The 17154-nt window shown below is 44.0% G+C and overlaps 1 protein-coding gene across 4 annotated transcripts in view; it reads right to left on the bottom strand.

The window, feature by feature from the left end:
* Positions 1–17154, bottom strand: part of snx30 (sorting nexin family member 30) — a 133477-nt gene that overhangs the window by 61903 nt on the left and 54420 nt on the right. For all 4 annotated transcript variants that reach the window (XM_059974848.1, XM_059974849.1, XM_059974850.1 and 1 more), the window contains exon 2: positions 537–725. In XM_059974848.1, coding sequence (XP_059830831.1) covers positions 537–725 — 189 coding nt within the window. The remainder of the gene's footprint in view (positions 1–536; positions 726–17154) is intronic.

Here is a 17154-nt window from a genome sequence, read left to right as displayed (position 1 = left end):
GCTATTTTCTCAATTTGTTTTTGTCCTTTAAGAGCTGTCCCAATTAACTGCAACCACTGCACTTCATTTGTGCCATTCTAGTCTGATCCAAGAGAGACGATATCGTACTTCACAGCTTTTAAACAAGGGTAAGTAGTCTTTCATTAAGTCTGGAAGATTTTCAGGTGGCTGGGTTCTGTATTGACCAGAAGAATATTACATCACAATACAATGTGTCCATTGGATACCCAACTATTTGTGAACATTTAATCCCAAATGCAGTTCATTCCAGTTTAGCTGAAGGCACACATTTAACAAAAGGTTTTCAAATTCACACAACAGCTCACTGGTGGGTCTCAATACAAACTACACAAGGAGTGAACTAGACAACCTTTAACAATCTGCTCGGTGATTAATACTATTGACTACCTTCTCCTTCTACCCCCTCCTACTACTTCCATAGCTTCCCTGGTGGGATTTGAGTTCTTTACATAACTATTTCCAAGCCAAAAAAATACAGTGTATAGCAGGAAAATGAACAGTTCAATTATTCATACCTTTGTACTAACTCTGTAAGTGATGTAAGTCTCCATTGCAGACACATGTTTCTTTGGGTCATCAACTGTAACAAATAGATCTCTAGTTTCACCATCTAGTTCATCATCTAGCTGCAGTCTATTGAGAAGTGACGATGAAGAGGCAGGGCTTGATGTCTCCACCGGTGTCCCATTGGGCAATGTTAGATCCTGAAAGACAAGTCAACGCTTAGCTGACCAGCATTAAAAATAGATTTACTATTTACAAAACCCAAGATAACCAGAACTTCCACAATGATACACACAACCAACATTCCAACAGATAGATATGCAACTTTATTAATGCTTAAACATAGCAATGCTCACACAGCTCACATACAATTTAACAGGACACTAAACGACTAGGTATGCATTGAATTCTATTTTTCAAGAAGCTGAAGCAGTTCAGAACTTGCAACCATGAATTCAGTAAGGCATTATGCTTTCTGAACTCTAAGAATATCTATGAGACATGTTACAGGTTCCAAAGGTTTAGACCACATGGATATTTCTATTAGTTATCTGTTTCATTTTTCATAGTCTCATAATCCCTTTCCTGAGCATGTTAGGCTAGCTTCAACTGAACAACAATATAATGGTATCGATTAGTACCAGGCATGTTTTTTTTCTTCTCAGAGATGCTAAACAGGTTAACATCACCAGTGAGAGCTCCAGATCTTGGTGCCTTTGATACATGGTGCCACTTCAGCAAAAATATTACACAGCATATTAACCTTTACTTACCTACATCTTCTAGCAAGGTACACAAGAATGAAGCTTCACAACTCCACTAAGTTTAAACAACTGAATTCATGTATCCAAATATTTTGAACATCTTCCATTTCATTCTCAAAAGGGGGGCAATTTGTGAATTTAAACTCTTCTGCTGGCAGACAGACATGTTCGTGCATAGACCCATCAAGTGGTTCATATACTCATTGACTACTTTCCCACAAGGTATTCATCCTATAATAATCTAAAAACCTGTCTGCAGGGAGGCAAGCAGGAATACAACCTTCACACTCCCCTCCACCCCTCCTTCCATCTGCCTCCAGCTATCAGTCACCAGCCAGTATCCCAATTCCAGCCCCGCCCACTAACACATCTATCATCTTACACCCCTCAGTCACCAATTACCTCAGACTTCCTTCTCACCATTCCCCTCTTTATAATGACTGTCTCTCAATTCCATACTTCTCATAGATGCTGCTCGATCCACCAAATTCCTCCACCTACACCTTTCCCATCTTACTGGTCTGCAGACAATTTTGGATCCTCAGGTGCCAAATGAAGTACAACTTAATAGCATTATGTTTGGTCCATATACTTCCCTGCAGCAAAGATGCTGGCTTCTTACCACCATCTGCAACATTAACACTTCACCAGTACAGCAAGAAAATACACAAAACAGCTCCATCCACTTACCAGCAAATAAGTAACTGTACACAAATACTCAAATTCAACCAAAAACTATCTCCAAGCATTCACGAATGTGCACTGAGAAATGCTAAAGCAATATAATACTGACAAGTGTGAGGTCTTGCACTTTGGCAGGAAAAATAATACAGCAAGTTATTATCTAAATGGAGAGAAACTGGAAAGTGCTTCTGTGCAAAGGGATCTGGGGGTCCTGGAGAAGGAAACACAAAAAGTTAGTATGCAAGTGCAGCAGGTGGTCAAGAAGGCCAATGGAATGCTGGCTTTTATTGCTAGGGGGATGGAGTATAAGAACAGGGAGGTCTTACTGCAGTTGTACCGGGTATTGGTGAGACCACACCTGGAGTACCGCGTGCAGTTCTGGTGTCCATATTTAAGAAAGGACATACTGGCTCTCGAGGCAGTGCAGAGAAGGTTCACTAGGTTAATTCCGGGGATGGGTGGGTTGATGTATGATGAGAGGTTAGGTAGATTGGGACTCTACTCATTGGAGTTCCGAAGAATGAGAGGCAATCTTATTGAAACATATAAGATTGTGAAGGGGCTTGATCGGGTGGATGCGGGGAGAATGTTCCCAATGATGGGTGAAACTAGGACTAGGGAGCATAATCTTAAAATAAGGGGATGCCATTCCAGGACTGAGATGAGGAGAAACTTCTTCACTCAGAGGGTGGTGGGGCTGTGGAATTTGCTGCCCCAGAGAGCTGTGGAAGCTACTACACTCAATAAATTCAAAACGGAGAGACATTTTCCTGGATAAAAATGGCGTTAGGGGATACGGTGAGCGAGCAGGTAAGTGGACATGAGGCTAGGTTTAGATCAGCCATGTGATCTCCTGGACCAGTTTTTGATAGCCTGGATGGGTCGGAGAGGAAATTTCCAGATTTTTTCTCCTCAATTGGCAAATCGTTTTTTTTTACCCCGGGTGATCACATGGGTTTGGGCGGGATGAATAATAAAATAAAATGGGCGGCATGGTGCCCTGTTGGTTGGCACTGTTGCCTTGTGGGATTCGGTAAAAACTAGAGTTAAGATTGGATCAGCCATGATCTTGTTGAATGGCGGAGCAGGCTTGAGGGGCCGATTGGCCTACTCCTGCTCCCATCTCTTATGTTCTTATGTAAAACTTAAAACTTCTCAGCAATTCCATGCATTCATATATATTGCTTTATTTCCTTATAGCAATGTAGACAGTGCAGAAGAGATTCACCGAGATGTTGATTGGTTGCAGTTAAAAAAGGAGATTGGATAGGGTGGATTTATTTTCACTGAACCATTGAAGGTCAAGTGATGATTTTATCAGGAATTCATGAAATTATGAGGGATATAGACCATATTATAATGCAGATCATTGATATAGATAACAAAAAATACTGCAGCATTCCACTAATCACAGCCCTCCAGGCAGAGAAGCAACCATCTAACACTCTCTGGCTTCTACAAAGCCAACATCTAATGCAATCTACTACCTCATCTTGAAAGCAGAGCACCAACCTTCTTGACCATCCTCCCACGTGGGACCTTGTTAAATGCCATGCTAAAGCTATGTAGACAACATCCATTGCCTTGCTTCCATCAACTTTCCTAGTAACCTCAAAAAAAAACTACAAGATTGATTAGACATGACCTACCACGCACAAAGCCATGCTGACTATCCCCAGTCAGTCCACGTCTATCCAAATACTCAAATCAGTCACTTGGAGTACCTTCCAATAACTTACCCACTACTGATGTCAGGCTCACCACCCTGTAATTCCCTGGTTTATTTTAAAAGGCTTTCCTAAACAGCAAAACAACATTAGCTATTCACCAATCCTCCAGTGCCTCACCTGTTGCTAGGGATGATTTTAAATATCTCTGCGAGGCCCCTGGAATTTCAAAACTTGCTTCCCAGAGGGTCTGGGGAAAACATCTTCTCAGGGTTTTACACCCTGGGTATTTATCCACCCCAATTTACCTAAAGACAACAAACACCTCTTTCTCTGTAATCTGCATAGAGTGCTTGGCCTCACTTCTATAGATTGTGTCCATCTCCCAAGTAAATACAGATGCAAAAAGCCCATGCTAGATCTCCACCATCCCTTTTGGCTCCATGCATGGATTACCTCTCTTACCTTCCAGAGGAAGAACTTTGTCCCTTGTAATCCTTCTGTTCTTAACACATCTGTAAAACCCCTTAAGATTCTCCCTTACCTTGTCTGCTTGGGCAACTTTGTGCTTCCTTTTATTCCTCCTGATTTCTTTGGTTCTCTTGCATCTCTTCTACTCAAATACCACATTTGTTCCTACCTGCCTATACCTACTATACACCTTTTTTTCTTAACCAGGGCCTCAATATCTCTCGAAAACCAAGGTTCTATAATTTTACCTTTTATCCTGACAAACAAATTCAAGCTCTGTACTCCCAAAATTTCAATTTTGAAGGCCTCCCACTTACCAAGTACACCTTTGCCAGAAAGCAGCCTATTCCAATCCACACTTGCAAGATCCTTTCTGACACCATCAAAATTGGCCTTTCTCCAATTTAGAATCTCAATCTGCTGACCAGACCTATCCTTTTCTGTATTTACTTTAAACTAAACACGAAGTCTTTCCCAACACAAACTTCTGTCCCCTGCCATCTCATTCCCTAATAGAAGATCAAGTATTGCAGTCTTGCTCTGGGACTGAAATGATTAAGGAAACTTTCTGGAACACATCCAACTATATCTCACCTAGTCCTTTTTATGGTAAACCATAAGGTCATTTGGCCCATTAAGGTACAGAGTTAGGTTATTTGGCCCATTAAGTCTGCTCTGCCATTCAATCATGACTGATCCTTTTCCCCCACTCTACGACCTTCTTCCCATAACCTTTGATGCCATATCCAATCAAGAACCTCTAAGCTCTGCCTTAAATACACCCAATGACCTGGCCTCCACAGTTGCCTGTGGTAACAAATTCCACAGATTTACCAGTCTCTGGTTGAAGAAATTTCTCAGCAGATTCAATTGGGAGAAGTGCACAGATGCAGTAGCTCATCATAAAGCAAGGCCGCTGAAGTTCTAAGTAAAAGGCAGAATACTGCCTAGCAGAACAGTCAGAGTAGCAGGGTTTTGGCTTATTGGGGTTTTGGTGAGAACAGGAGGCAAGTTACTTCCATATATTTTTCCACCTCTAATTTAAGAATAGTGGGTATGTCTGCAAGGTCAGTTACTTCTCCGGGTGTCAGATATGGGCTATCCAAGGGACTTCCAGCCTTGCTGATGGCCACATCTGCGCCAGGTGCATCAAGCTGCAGCTCCTTAGAGACTGAATTAGAGAACTGGAACTGCAGCTCGATGACCTTCAGCTTGCTGGGGTAAGTAAGGAGGCAATTGATAGGAGCTACAGGCAGGTAACTCACACCAGGCCCCCACAGGAGATGAACAAGTGGGTGACTATCAGGAGAGGGAAGGGAGAGCATCATGTAGTGGAGAGCACCCCTGTGGCCATCCCCCTTAACAACAGACACTGAATTTTGAGTACTGTTGGGGGGGGGGGGGGGGGGAGGAGAACAGACCTACCTGGGGGAAGCAACAGTGGCCATGCTCTGGCCCCGAGTCTGGCCCTGTGGCTGAGAAGGGTATGGAACAGAAGAGGATGGCAGCAGTAATAGGGGACTCTATAGTTGGGGGGGGGGGGGGAGTAAGGGAAAGAGAAACAGAAAGGCAATTCTATGGGCACGAAAAAGAAATATGGAAGGTGGTTTGCCTCTCAGGTGCCAGGGTTCATGATGTTTCTGAATGCGTCCACAATATCCTGAAATGGGAGGGTGAGCAGCCAGAGTTCGTGGTACATGTTGATAGCAACATCACAGGTAGAAAAAGGGAGGTCCTGAAAGCAGAATACAGGGAGTTAGGAAGGAAGCTGAAAAGCAGGACCTCAAGGGTAGTTTTGTCAGAATTGCTGCCTGTGGCACATGACAGTGAGTATAGGAATAGAATGAGGTGGCGGATAAATGAGTAGCTGAAGGATTGGATTGGGGTTAGGGATTCAGATTTCTGGATTATTGAGACCTCTTCTGAGGCAGATGTGACCTGTACCAAAAGGACGGGTTGCACTTGTATCTCAGGGAGACCACTATCCTGGCAGGGAGGTTTGCTCATGTTATTGGGGAAGGTTTAAACTAGATTTGCAGGGGGTGGGAACCGAAGTGAAGAGGCAGAGGATGGGGCACTTGGTGCACAAATAGAGACAGTTTGTAGGCAGTTTGTGAGGAAGGACAGGCAGATGATGGAGCAATGATGCACTAGACTGATGGTTTGAGATGTATAATTTTAAGGTAAGGAGTATCTTAAAAAAGGCAGGTGAACTTAAGAGCGTGAATCAATACATAGAACTATGATGTTGTTGCCATTACAGAGACTTGGATGTCTCAGTGTCAGGAATGGCCACTGAGTGTGCTGGGCTTTAGATGTTTCAAAAAGGACAGGGAGGGAGGGAGGCAAAAGAGATGCAGATGTGGCATTGCTAATCAGAGATAGTGTCACAGCTGCAGAAAAGGAGAAAGCCACACAGGGATTATGTCCTGAGTCAGTGTGGGTGGAAGTCAGAAACAGGAAGAGGGTAGTAACTCTACTGGGTGCTTTCTTTAAAGACCCTCCAATAGTAAGAGATATCAAGGAGCAGATAGGGAGGCAGATTCTGGAACGGTGCAATAATAAGAATTGTTGCAATGGGAGATTTTAAACTTCCCTAGTAGTATTGACTGGCATCTCCTCAGAGCAAGGGGTTTAGATGGGGCGGAGTTTGTTAGGTGCATTCATGAAGGTTTCTTGACGCAATATATAGATAAGCCAACTAGAGGGGAGGCTATACTTGATCTGGCATTGGGAAATGAACCTGGTCAGGTTTCAAATCTCTGTGGGAGAGCATTTTGGAGATAGTGATCACAATTCTATCTCCTTCACCATAGCACTGGAGAAGAAAAGAAGCAGACAATTTGTGAAAACATTTAATTGGGGTATGGGGAAAAGCATGATGCTATTTGGCAGGAACTTAGTAGCATAAATTGTGAGCAAATGTTCTCAGGGATATGCACGGCAGAAATATGGCAAATGTTTAGGAAAGATCAGAAACAGAAAACATACAGCACAATACAGGCCCTTTGGCTCACAAAGCTGGGCCGAACATGTCCCTACCTTAGAACTACATAGGCTTTACCCATAGTCCTCTATTTTTCTAAGCTCCACCTAACCATCCAGGAGTCTCTTAAAAGACTCCATCGTTTCTGCCTCCATCACCGCCGCCAGCAGCCCATTTCATGCACTCACCGCTCTCTGTGTAAAAAAACTTACCTCTGACATCTCTTCTGTACCAGCTTCCAAGCACCTTAAAACTATGTCTTCTCATGCTAGCCAATTCAGCCCTGGGGAAAAACATCTGACTATCCACATGATCAATGCCTCTCATTATCTTGTACACCTCTATCAAGTCACCTCTCATTCTCCGTCGCTCCAAGGAGAAAAGGCAGAGTTCACTCAACCTATTCTCATAAGGCAGGCTCCCCAATCCAGGCAACATTTGCATGGTGTTCTGCAAGGGTATGTTTCATTGAGGCAGGGAAAGGATGGTACGGTAAAAGAACCTTGGTGTACAAAGGATATAAAAAAATCTAGTTAAGAAGCTTACGAAAGGTTCAAGAAAAGTTCAAGTTCTAGAAAATTACAAGTTCTAGAAAATTACAAGGTTACCAGGAAGGAGCTTAAGAATGAAATTAGGAGAGCTAGAAGGGACCATGAGAAGGCCTCGGCAAGCAGGATTAAGGAAAACCTCGAGGCATTCTACAAGTAAGTGAAGAGCAAGAGGATGAGTCGTGTGAAAATAGGACCAGGTGCAATAGTGGAAACATGTGCATGGAGTCAGAGAAGGTAGTGGAGGTTCTTTCTGAATGCTTTATATTCACCAGGGAAAAGGACCTTGGCAATTGTGGGAATGACTTACAGCTGACTGAAACATGAGCATATAGACATTAAGGAAGAAGATGTGCTGGAGATTTTGAAAGGTATTAACTTAGTTAAGTCACCAGGACCTGGCGAGATATACCCCAGACTACTGTGGGAAAAGAAAGAGACTGCTAAGCCTCTGACAATGATCTTTGCATCATCATGAGGGACAGGAGAAGTACCAGAAGATTGGAGTGTTGCAAATGTTGTTCCCCTGTTCAAGTGGAGATAAATGAGGAAATTATAGACCAGTGACTCCTACTTCAGTGGTAGGCAAGTTGTTGGAGAAGGTCCTAAGACAGGACTTATGAGCATTTGGAGAGACATTTGATTAGGTATGGTCAGCACGGCTCTGTCAAGGGCAGGTCGTGTCTTACGAGCCTGATTGAATTACTTGAGGAAGTAACAAAGCACATTGATGAAGGTAGAGCAGTGGATGTAATGTATATGGATTTCAGCAAGGCAAGTGCTTAACCAAGGATACCAATTAGTAATCAAAGAACTCAGTTTAGTTGCAATTTATTTCAATCAAGGTATCTTTTGAATCTATTAAAAGGACACAAAAAATCTTTAAACATAAAACGTATGAACATGATGCATTGAATGATGGTAAAATAAGTATAATAAAAAAGAAAATTTTAATGCAAACAGTCAATAAGTCAATGTGAAACATGATGCTGTTCATTGCTTGTCAGTATGGTCATGTGAAACACTCAGAATAAGGGGGGAAAAATCCACTCGTGGGCTGGATAAGCATAGCATACCAATATTTGCTCATGGGCTGGTCAAAATACCTCAGAGGCTAGATCTGGCCTACCCCTGGTCTAAAAGGCTGTCAGAGGTTACAGCAGGACAAAGATAGGATGCAGAACTGGGCTGAGAAATGGCAAATGGAGTTCAACCCAGATAAGTGTGAAGTGGTTCATTTTGGTAGGTCAAATTTGAAGACAGAATATAGTATTAACAGTAAGACACTTGGCAGTGTGGAGCATCAGAGATATCTTTGGGTCTGTGTCCATAGGATGCCCAAAGCTGCTGTGCAGCTTGATAGTGTTGTTAAGAAAGAGTATGCTGTGTTGGCATTCATCAATCATGGGAATGAGTTCGAGAGCCATGAGGTAATGTTACAGCTATACAAGACCTTGGTCAGACCCCACTTGGGGTACTGTGTTCTGTTCTGCTCACCTCACTACAGGAAGAACATGGATACTACAGAAAGAGTGCAAAGCAGATTTACAAAGATGTTGCCTGGATTGGAAAGCTTGCCTTATGAGAATAGGTTGTGTGAACTTGGCCTTTTCTCCTTGGAGTGATGGAGGATGAAAGGCAACCTAATAGAGTTGTACAAGATGTGAGGCACTGATCATGTGGATAACCAGAGGCTATTTTCCCCCAGGGCTGAAATGGCTAACATGAGGGGGGATAGCTTTAAGGTGCTTGGAAGTAGATACAGAGGGGATGCCAGGGTCAAGTTTTTCGACACAGGTGGGTGCGTGGAATGCACTGCTGGCGACGGTGGTGGATGTGAATACAATAGGGTCTTTTAAGAAAATTAGATAAGTACATGGAGCTTGGGAAAATAAGGAGCTATGTGGTAGGGTAATTCCAGACAGTTTCCAGAGTAGGTTACATGGTCAGCACAACAGTGGGCCGAAGGGCCTGTAATATGCTACAGATTTCTATGTTATGTTCTGTTTTAAATGGACACCTCTCTATCCTGAGGTTGCAACCTCTTGTCCTAGACTCCCTCACCATGGGAAACACCCTTTCCACATCTCCTGTCTGGGTTTTTATGAGGTCCTTTCCAAACCACCCCTCCTTCACCCTCCCAATCCTTCCAAATCCAGACTCAGAGCTATCAAATGTTCCTTGTATTATAACCCTTTCATTCCTGGAATCATCCTTGTGAACCTCCTGTGAACCTGCTCCAACGCCAGTACATCATTTCTTACATAAGGAGCCCAAACTGTTCACAATACTCAAGGTGAGACCTCACCAGTGCCTTATAAAGCCTCAGCATCACATCTCGACTCTATTCTGGGCTTCTTGAAATGAACGCTAACATGGCATTTGCATCCACCAACTCCACTTGCAAGTTAACCTTTAGGGTGTTCTGCACAAGGACTCCCAAGTCCTTCTGCATCTCAGATTCCTGGATTTTCTCCCCATTTGGAAAACAGTTCACACATTCATTTCTACTATCAAAGTGCATGAACATGCATTTTCCAACAAAGTATTTCATTTGTCAATCTCTTGCCCATTCTCCTAATCTGACTAAATCCTTCTACAGCCTGTTTCCTCAACACTACTTGCTCCTCCAACAATCTTCATATCACTACCATCCAGGGCCCCAAAAAGTTCTTCCACGTGAGACAACACTTCACCTGTGAGATTGCAGGGGTCTTATACTGTGTCCAGTGCTCCTGATGTGGTCTCCTGTACATCGGTGAGACCGGACATTGATAGGAAGATTCTTCGCAGAGCACCTACATTCCAACTGCCAGAAAAAGCAGGACCTCCCAGTGGCCACACATTTCAACTCCACTTCCCATTTTGATATGTCTATCCACTGTCATGATGAGGCCACACTCAGGTTGGAGGAAAAGCACCTTATATTCTGTCTGGGTAGCCTCCAACCTGATGGCATGACATCAATTTCTCAAACTTGTGGTAATGCTCCCCCTTTAGCATTCCCCATCCCCGTTTCCCCCTCACCTTATTTCCTTTCCTGCTCATTGGCTCCCCCTGGTGCTCCTCCCCCTTTTCTTTCTCCCATGGCCTTCTATCATCCATCAGACTCCCCCTTCTCCAGCCCCATACCTCTTTCACCAACTTCTCAGCTCTCTACTTCACCCCTCCCTCTCCCAGTTTCACTATCACATTGTGTTTCTCCCTCTCCCCCCTCTAGTCCTACTGAAGGGTCTTTGCCCAAAATGTCAACTGCACTCTTCCAAAGATGCAGCCTGGCCTGCTGAGTTCCTACAGCATTTGCAGATTTTCTCTTCTTCATATCATCTGCAAACTTGTCAATAAAGTCATCTATTCCATCATCTGAATCATTGATATATAACATGAAAAGTAGTGGTTCCAACACAGATCCCTGTGGAACACCACTGGTCACGGGCAGCCAAACAGTAAAGGATTATTTTATTCCTTCTCACCGCCTCCTACTAATCAGCCAAGACTCTAACCATGCCAGTAATTTTCTTGTAATGCCAGGGCTCTTACCTTGCTAAGCAGCTTCATGTGTGGCACCTTGTCAAAAGGCCTTCTCACAGTCCAAATATACAACATCCACTGCATCCCCTTTATCTATCCTACATGTAACCGCCTCAAAAATTTCCAACAGGTTTGTCAGGCAAGATTTTTGCTCAAGAAAACCATGCTGCCTTTGTCCTATCTTGACCTCATCCTTTAACAACTGACTCCAACATCTTCCCAACCACTGAGGTCAGGTCAACCGATCTATAATTTCCTTTCTACTGCTTTCCTCCTTTCTTAAAAAGTGGAGTAACATTTGCAATTTTCCAGTCCTCTGGCATGTTGCCAAAGTTCAATGATTTTTGAAAGATCATTACTAATACCCTCCACAATCTCTACCACTACCTCTTTCAGAATCCTTAGGTGCAGTCCATCTGGTCCGGGAGACTTATGTACTGGGTCTTTCAGCTTTTTGAGCAGTTTCTCCCTTGTAATAGTGTTATGCCCGCAGCCCCCTCCTTTATGAGAATCGCAAGAGCACTAGTTGGGGGGGGTCAGTAGACCCAGGAAATGGGGGAGAGAGACGTGCCAGATGCCTCGTTCCCCAGCGATGCAAAATAACGTGACATTGACCATTGTCTCCTGGAGACCACGTTTGTGGATTGGGGACTATGCTACGTGCAAGCCCTCGGGCAAAGCGGGCTGGTTGAGAGAGAGATTGCAACAACCCAACCTGATTGACATCTGAGACCCCGTGAGGAAGTATAAAAGAGGGTCTGGGGGAACAACCCCTTCAGACGCACCAGAAGAAACGCTAACGATCCCATAGTAGCAGGAAGCCATTTGAAGGAAGCCAAGTGCGTTCAATTCCGTGGCTGGAATCGGTGGCTGGAACCACGGAAAACAGCTTTTAGCTAACAACGGGGAAGCCCGCTCCCCTGATTCAACGGATTTGCTTCATAAAAGACCTGGGCAAGTTTCTTTTCTCACCAATCTCTCTCTCTCCAACAAGTGAAAACCCAGCGGTCCCCTCGCCAAAAGGCTGAGGCCTGCGGGAACTGAGTGACTTTTATATTTCCATCGGACAATATATTATCCCCTAGACAAACGATCGAGCTGCTTCTTATTGATGGTTATTATTAGACCCGCGCTTTTAGATTGAGTAGTGATGACGTATATTATCTGAATGTTTGTATTAATCTTATTTTTGTGCCCCTTTATAAATAAAGACTTTTAAAAATAGTACCATCAGATTCAACGGACCTCTCTATCTTTGCTGGTAAGTGACCTAGTTACGGGGTACGTAGCAATAGCAACTGCACTCACTTCTCTTCCCTCAGACCAGTTCAACATGAGGCACAATGCTAGTGTCTTCCACAGTGAAGACATGCAAAATACTCAGTTTATCTGCCATCTACTTGGTCCCCGTTATTATTTCTCTGGCCTCATTTTCCACCAATCCTATATCCACTCATCTCATTGTTTTTTTAAAAAAAAAATTGTTGAAAAAGTTTTTACTAGTGACTTTGATATTGTTTGCTAGCTTGCTTTCATATTTCAATCTTTCCCCTCCTAATGATTCTTTTAGATGCCCCCTGTAGGGTTTTTAAAGCTTCCCAATCCTGCCTTCTCACTACAGGTAGTCCCCGAGTAACGAACATCAGACTTACGGACAACTCGTACTTACGAACCAAGGAAGGTGAACGCTGTCTGCCACTTTAAGTTGGATGGCAACGTCATCCATCATTTTAAGTCGTTGTCGTTGACACTGTATTGAGTGTTCAACGTTGTGTTTGGCTTAAATTTTTCTTAGTAAGAATCACCCTGACCCCGCACCCACCCACCCCCACCCCCCGTTCCAGCCGGGCTCGAGAACGGAGGTTTCTGAGTTTGATCCAGTAAGATACCGCTCCCATGCTGGGTTGATGTCGAGCTCACAATTCAACCTCAAAAAAAACACTGCCACCTCCGGTTTAAATTCCCACACGGAATATCGTGGATGATCAAATACCCAAACCCAGCGCAGCCCCCACTTGTCCCATTTAGCCTGTCTCAATGCGGTGGTCCTTAGGAGCCAGCGCAGCTCGGGACCTGCCACCCACAACGTTTCTGTTCCGTTGACGGGAAGCCATCGTGACTGAAAATGAAGAGGAAACAATAAAGCGTTTGGAAAGAGGTGAAATCCCATCGGTCATTGGAAAAGCGTCAAGCTACAGTCGGTCAACGATCAGAACAATTTTAAAGGATAACGGATAAAGTGAGAATAATGGAATATGTGAAAGACCTTGCCCCAATGAAAGCTACAATTATTACTAGGCAATGCAGTGGTTTAATTATTGAAATACATACGTTTCTTAAGTGCTTTATATGCATAGAAAGGTAAAATTTATACTATATACTAAGACAAACATTTGACTAACTGACGCTAAATAATACTGGATGTACTTGCTCCAACTTACATACAAATCCGACTTAAACATGGACACAGGAACGGAACTTGTACATAACCCGGGGACTGCCTGCAATTTTTGCTTTGTTATATGCCCTCTTTTGCTTTTACATTTGCTTTGACTTCCTTTGCCATCCATGGTTGTACTATTTTAACACTGAGTATTTCTTTGTGTTTTTGAAATACATCTATCCTGCATCTTCCTAATTTTTCCTAGAAACTCACGCCATTGCTGATCTGTTGTCATCCCTGCCAATACCTTGTTTACTTTGGCCAACTCCCCTCTCATACCACTACAATTTCCTTTACTCCACTGAAACACTGCTACGTCAGTCTTTAACTTCTCCCCATCAAATTTCAAGTTGAACTCAATCATATTGTAATCACTGCTTCCCAAGGGTTCTCTTACCTTAAGCTCCCTCATCGTCTCTGTTTCATAACATCCAATCCAGTATAGCTGATCCCCCCAGTAGGCTCAACAACAAACTGCTCTAAAAAGCCATCTCTTAGGCATTCAACAAACTGGAGATCCATTACCAACCAGATTTTCCCCAATCGATCTGCATGTTGAAATCTCCCATGACCATCATAACACTGCCTTTTTGACACACCTTTTCTATTTTCTTTTGTAATCTTTGGTCCATATCCAGTGGAGTTTTAGTCAATATGTGAAAAGTTGGTATCACCTAGTATAACAACCTTACAATTCCTGCAACAGTCTGCGATCTCACTACAGAACTTCAGCTTTGTCAGGCACATAAAAGAAATAGACTGCAAGTTCCAAACTGGGACATTATATCGCAGCCTAAAACCATAGTGCACTAGGAAGCAAAGAGAATAAATGCTCACACAAAGCAAGCCTCAAAAGTGAAGCTGTAATTAGCTTGGTATATTGCTCACAAGATTACAGAAAACTGGATTGGGAACTTCAAATACTGGCACAGAAGGCGGAGCTAAGATGGCGCCAAATGGTTGAGCTCATCTGCGGAAACAGTTTAAATTTCTCTCCTTAATGTCTTTTTTCCTCTTCAAGGTGGCTGGGGCTCTATTGAAGCCCCTGATCTGCAACAGCACTCAAACTATCCCCCCCCCACCCCCCACCATTGTGGATGAGTTCCGCTCTTGGAGCTCACCAACTGATCCAGAGCAGGCAGAAGACCAGAGTGGGGTGTCCAGAGGAGGAGGAATTCGCACAACTCCTCCATCTCCGCCACATCTACTCTCAGGATGAGGCTTCTCATTCCAGACCTAACCAATTCCCCTCTACCACCACTCTCCTCTGTCTAGCCGAATTAGTTCTTACTCTCAATAATTTCTCCTTTGGCTCCTCCCACTTTCTCCAAACCAAGAGTGTAGACATGGGCATCCGAATGAGTCCCAGTTATGCCTGCCTTTTTGTTGGCTTTGTGGAACAGTCCATGTTCCAAGTCTATACGGGTATCCATCCCCCTCTTTTCCTTCGCTACACTGACGACTGCATTGGTGCTGCCTCCTGCACGCATGCTGAGCTCGTTGACTTCATTAACTTTGCCTCCAACTTTCACCCTGCCCTCAAATTTACCTGGTCCATTTCCAACACCTCCCTCCCATTTCTTGATCTTTCTATCTCCAACCCTGGAGACGGCTTATCTACAGATATCTACTTTAAGCCTACAGACTCTCACAGCTACCTGGACTATTCCTCTTCCCACTGTCTCTTGCAAAAATGCTATCCCCTTCTCACAATTCCTCAGTTTCCACCGCATCTGCTCTCAGGATGAGGCTTTTCATTCTAGGACAAAGGAGATGTCTTACTTTTTTTTTAAACAAATGGGCTTCCCTTCTTCCACCATCAACTCTGCTCTCAAACGCACCTCTCCCATTTCCCACCCATCTGCCCTCACCCCATCCGCCAGCCACCCCACTCAGGATAGGGTTCCCCTTGTCCTCACTTACCACCCCACCAGCCTTCAGGTCCAACGTATAATTCTCCATAACTTCCGCCACCTCCAATGGGATCCCACTACCAAGCACATCTTTTCCTTCCCCCACTTTCTGCTTTCCGCAGGGATCGCTCCCCACACAACTCCCTTGTCCACTCGCTCCCCCCATCCCTTCCCACCGATCCCCCTCCTGACACTTATCCTTATAAGCCGAACAAGTGCTACACCTGTCCTCATACTTCCTCCCTCACCACCATTCAGGACCCCAGACAGTCTTTCCAGGTGAGGCGACACTTCACCTGTGAGTTAGCTGGTGTGGTATACTGCGTCCGGTGCTCCCGGTGTGGCCTTTTATATATTGGTGAGACCCGACGCAGGCTGGGAGACCATTTCGCTGAACACCTATGCTCGGTCCGCCAGAGAAAGCAGGATCTCCCAGTGGCCACACATTTTAATTCCACGTCCCATTCCCATTCTGATATGTCTATCCATGGCCTCCTCTACTGTCAAAATGAATCCAAACTCAGGACTTTTGACAATTCAATGCAATCTCAGACATGTTAGCCAAGAGCCAAATTACATTCATGGTTTAATAGGGGTCCACACCTCCCATTCACTCTTCCAGAGAAAAAGAACACAGCAACCCAAGCAAGAGTGTAAGAATGGAAGTACAGTATAAAATTCAACAGATATGGAAAACAGATTTTCAAACCTAAGCTTTTTATCTTTTGTTTTTAAAAAAAGTGTGGAGCTGTTCTCTTCCTCCCCCACCCCCTAACAATGGGAAATGAAGAATGAAGTGAGGCTCTGGGCTATCAATAGGCTGATTTTGCACAGGTCCAATAAAAAGAGAGGATGTGTGTGTGGAGCAGCCACAGCTGGAGAGGTTGTGCTTTGGCTCAACAGGCTTGGGCAAGTACAGGTGGAGGTTCTAAATAAAAAAGTTTCTAGCAAGTTTTTTTCTCCATTAGTACATAGTGAGTACACTGAAAATGGATCCAGAGGTAGTGGTACATTCCTTGTGTGAGATCTGGGAAATTTGGGAGATAATCAGAAGTGCATCAAGCTACAGCTCCTCAGAGACCATGCCAAGGAACAGAAATTGCAGCTGGATGACATTAGGCTCATAGAAAAATATGATAGATATGACCCACATGGAGGCAGTCACCCCCAAGTTGCAGGAGGAAGGTACCAGGATGACTGTCAGGAAGGGGAATAGACAGCTACTACAGAACAGCCTTGTGGCTGTTCCCCTCAATAATAAAATATTGCTTTGGATGTTGTTAGGGGAGATGAACTATTGAAGAAAGCTATAGCGACCAGATCTCTGGCAGACATCCTGGCCCTGTGGCTCAGGTAGGGTGGGAAGAAGAGGAGTTCAGTCGTGATTCCACAATTAGAACAGAAAGCAAATTTTGTGGAATGAAAGAAACCCAGGTGCCAAGGTCAGGGACGTCTCAGATCATGTCCATGCCATTCACCTTGCAGTTTGAGATGGAGAAAGTAAAACTGAATGTATCAATATGCAGAAAGCAGAAAGAGGTGGGGGTGGGGGAAGGACCTACCACCCCACCAGCATCCGGGTCTAACATATAATTCTCCATAACTTCTGCCACTTTTAATGG

The sequence above is a fragment of the Hypanus sabinus genome, chromosome 7 (genome assembly GCF_030144855.1).
Source record: "Hypanus sabinus isolate sHypSab1 chromosome 7, sHypSab1.hap1, whole genome shotgun sequence".
NCBI classification, from domain to species: Eukaryota; Metazoa; Chordata; class Chondrichthyes; order Myliobatiformes; family Dasyatidae; genus Hypanus; species Hypanus sabinus.
This window is presented reverse-complemented; position numbering and strand designations above follow the sequence as displayed.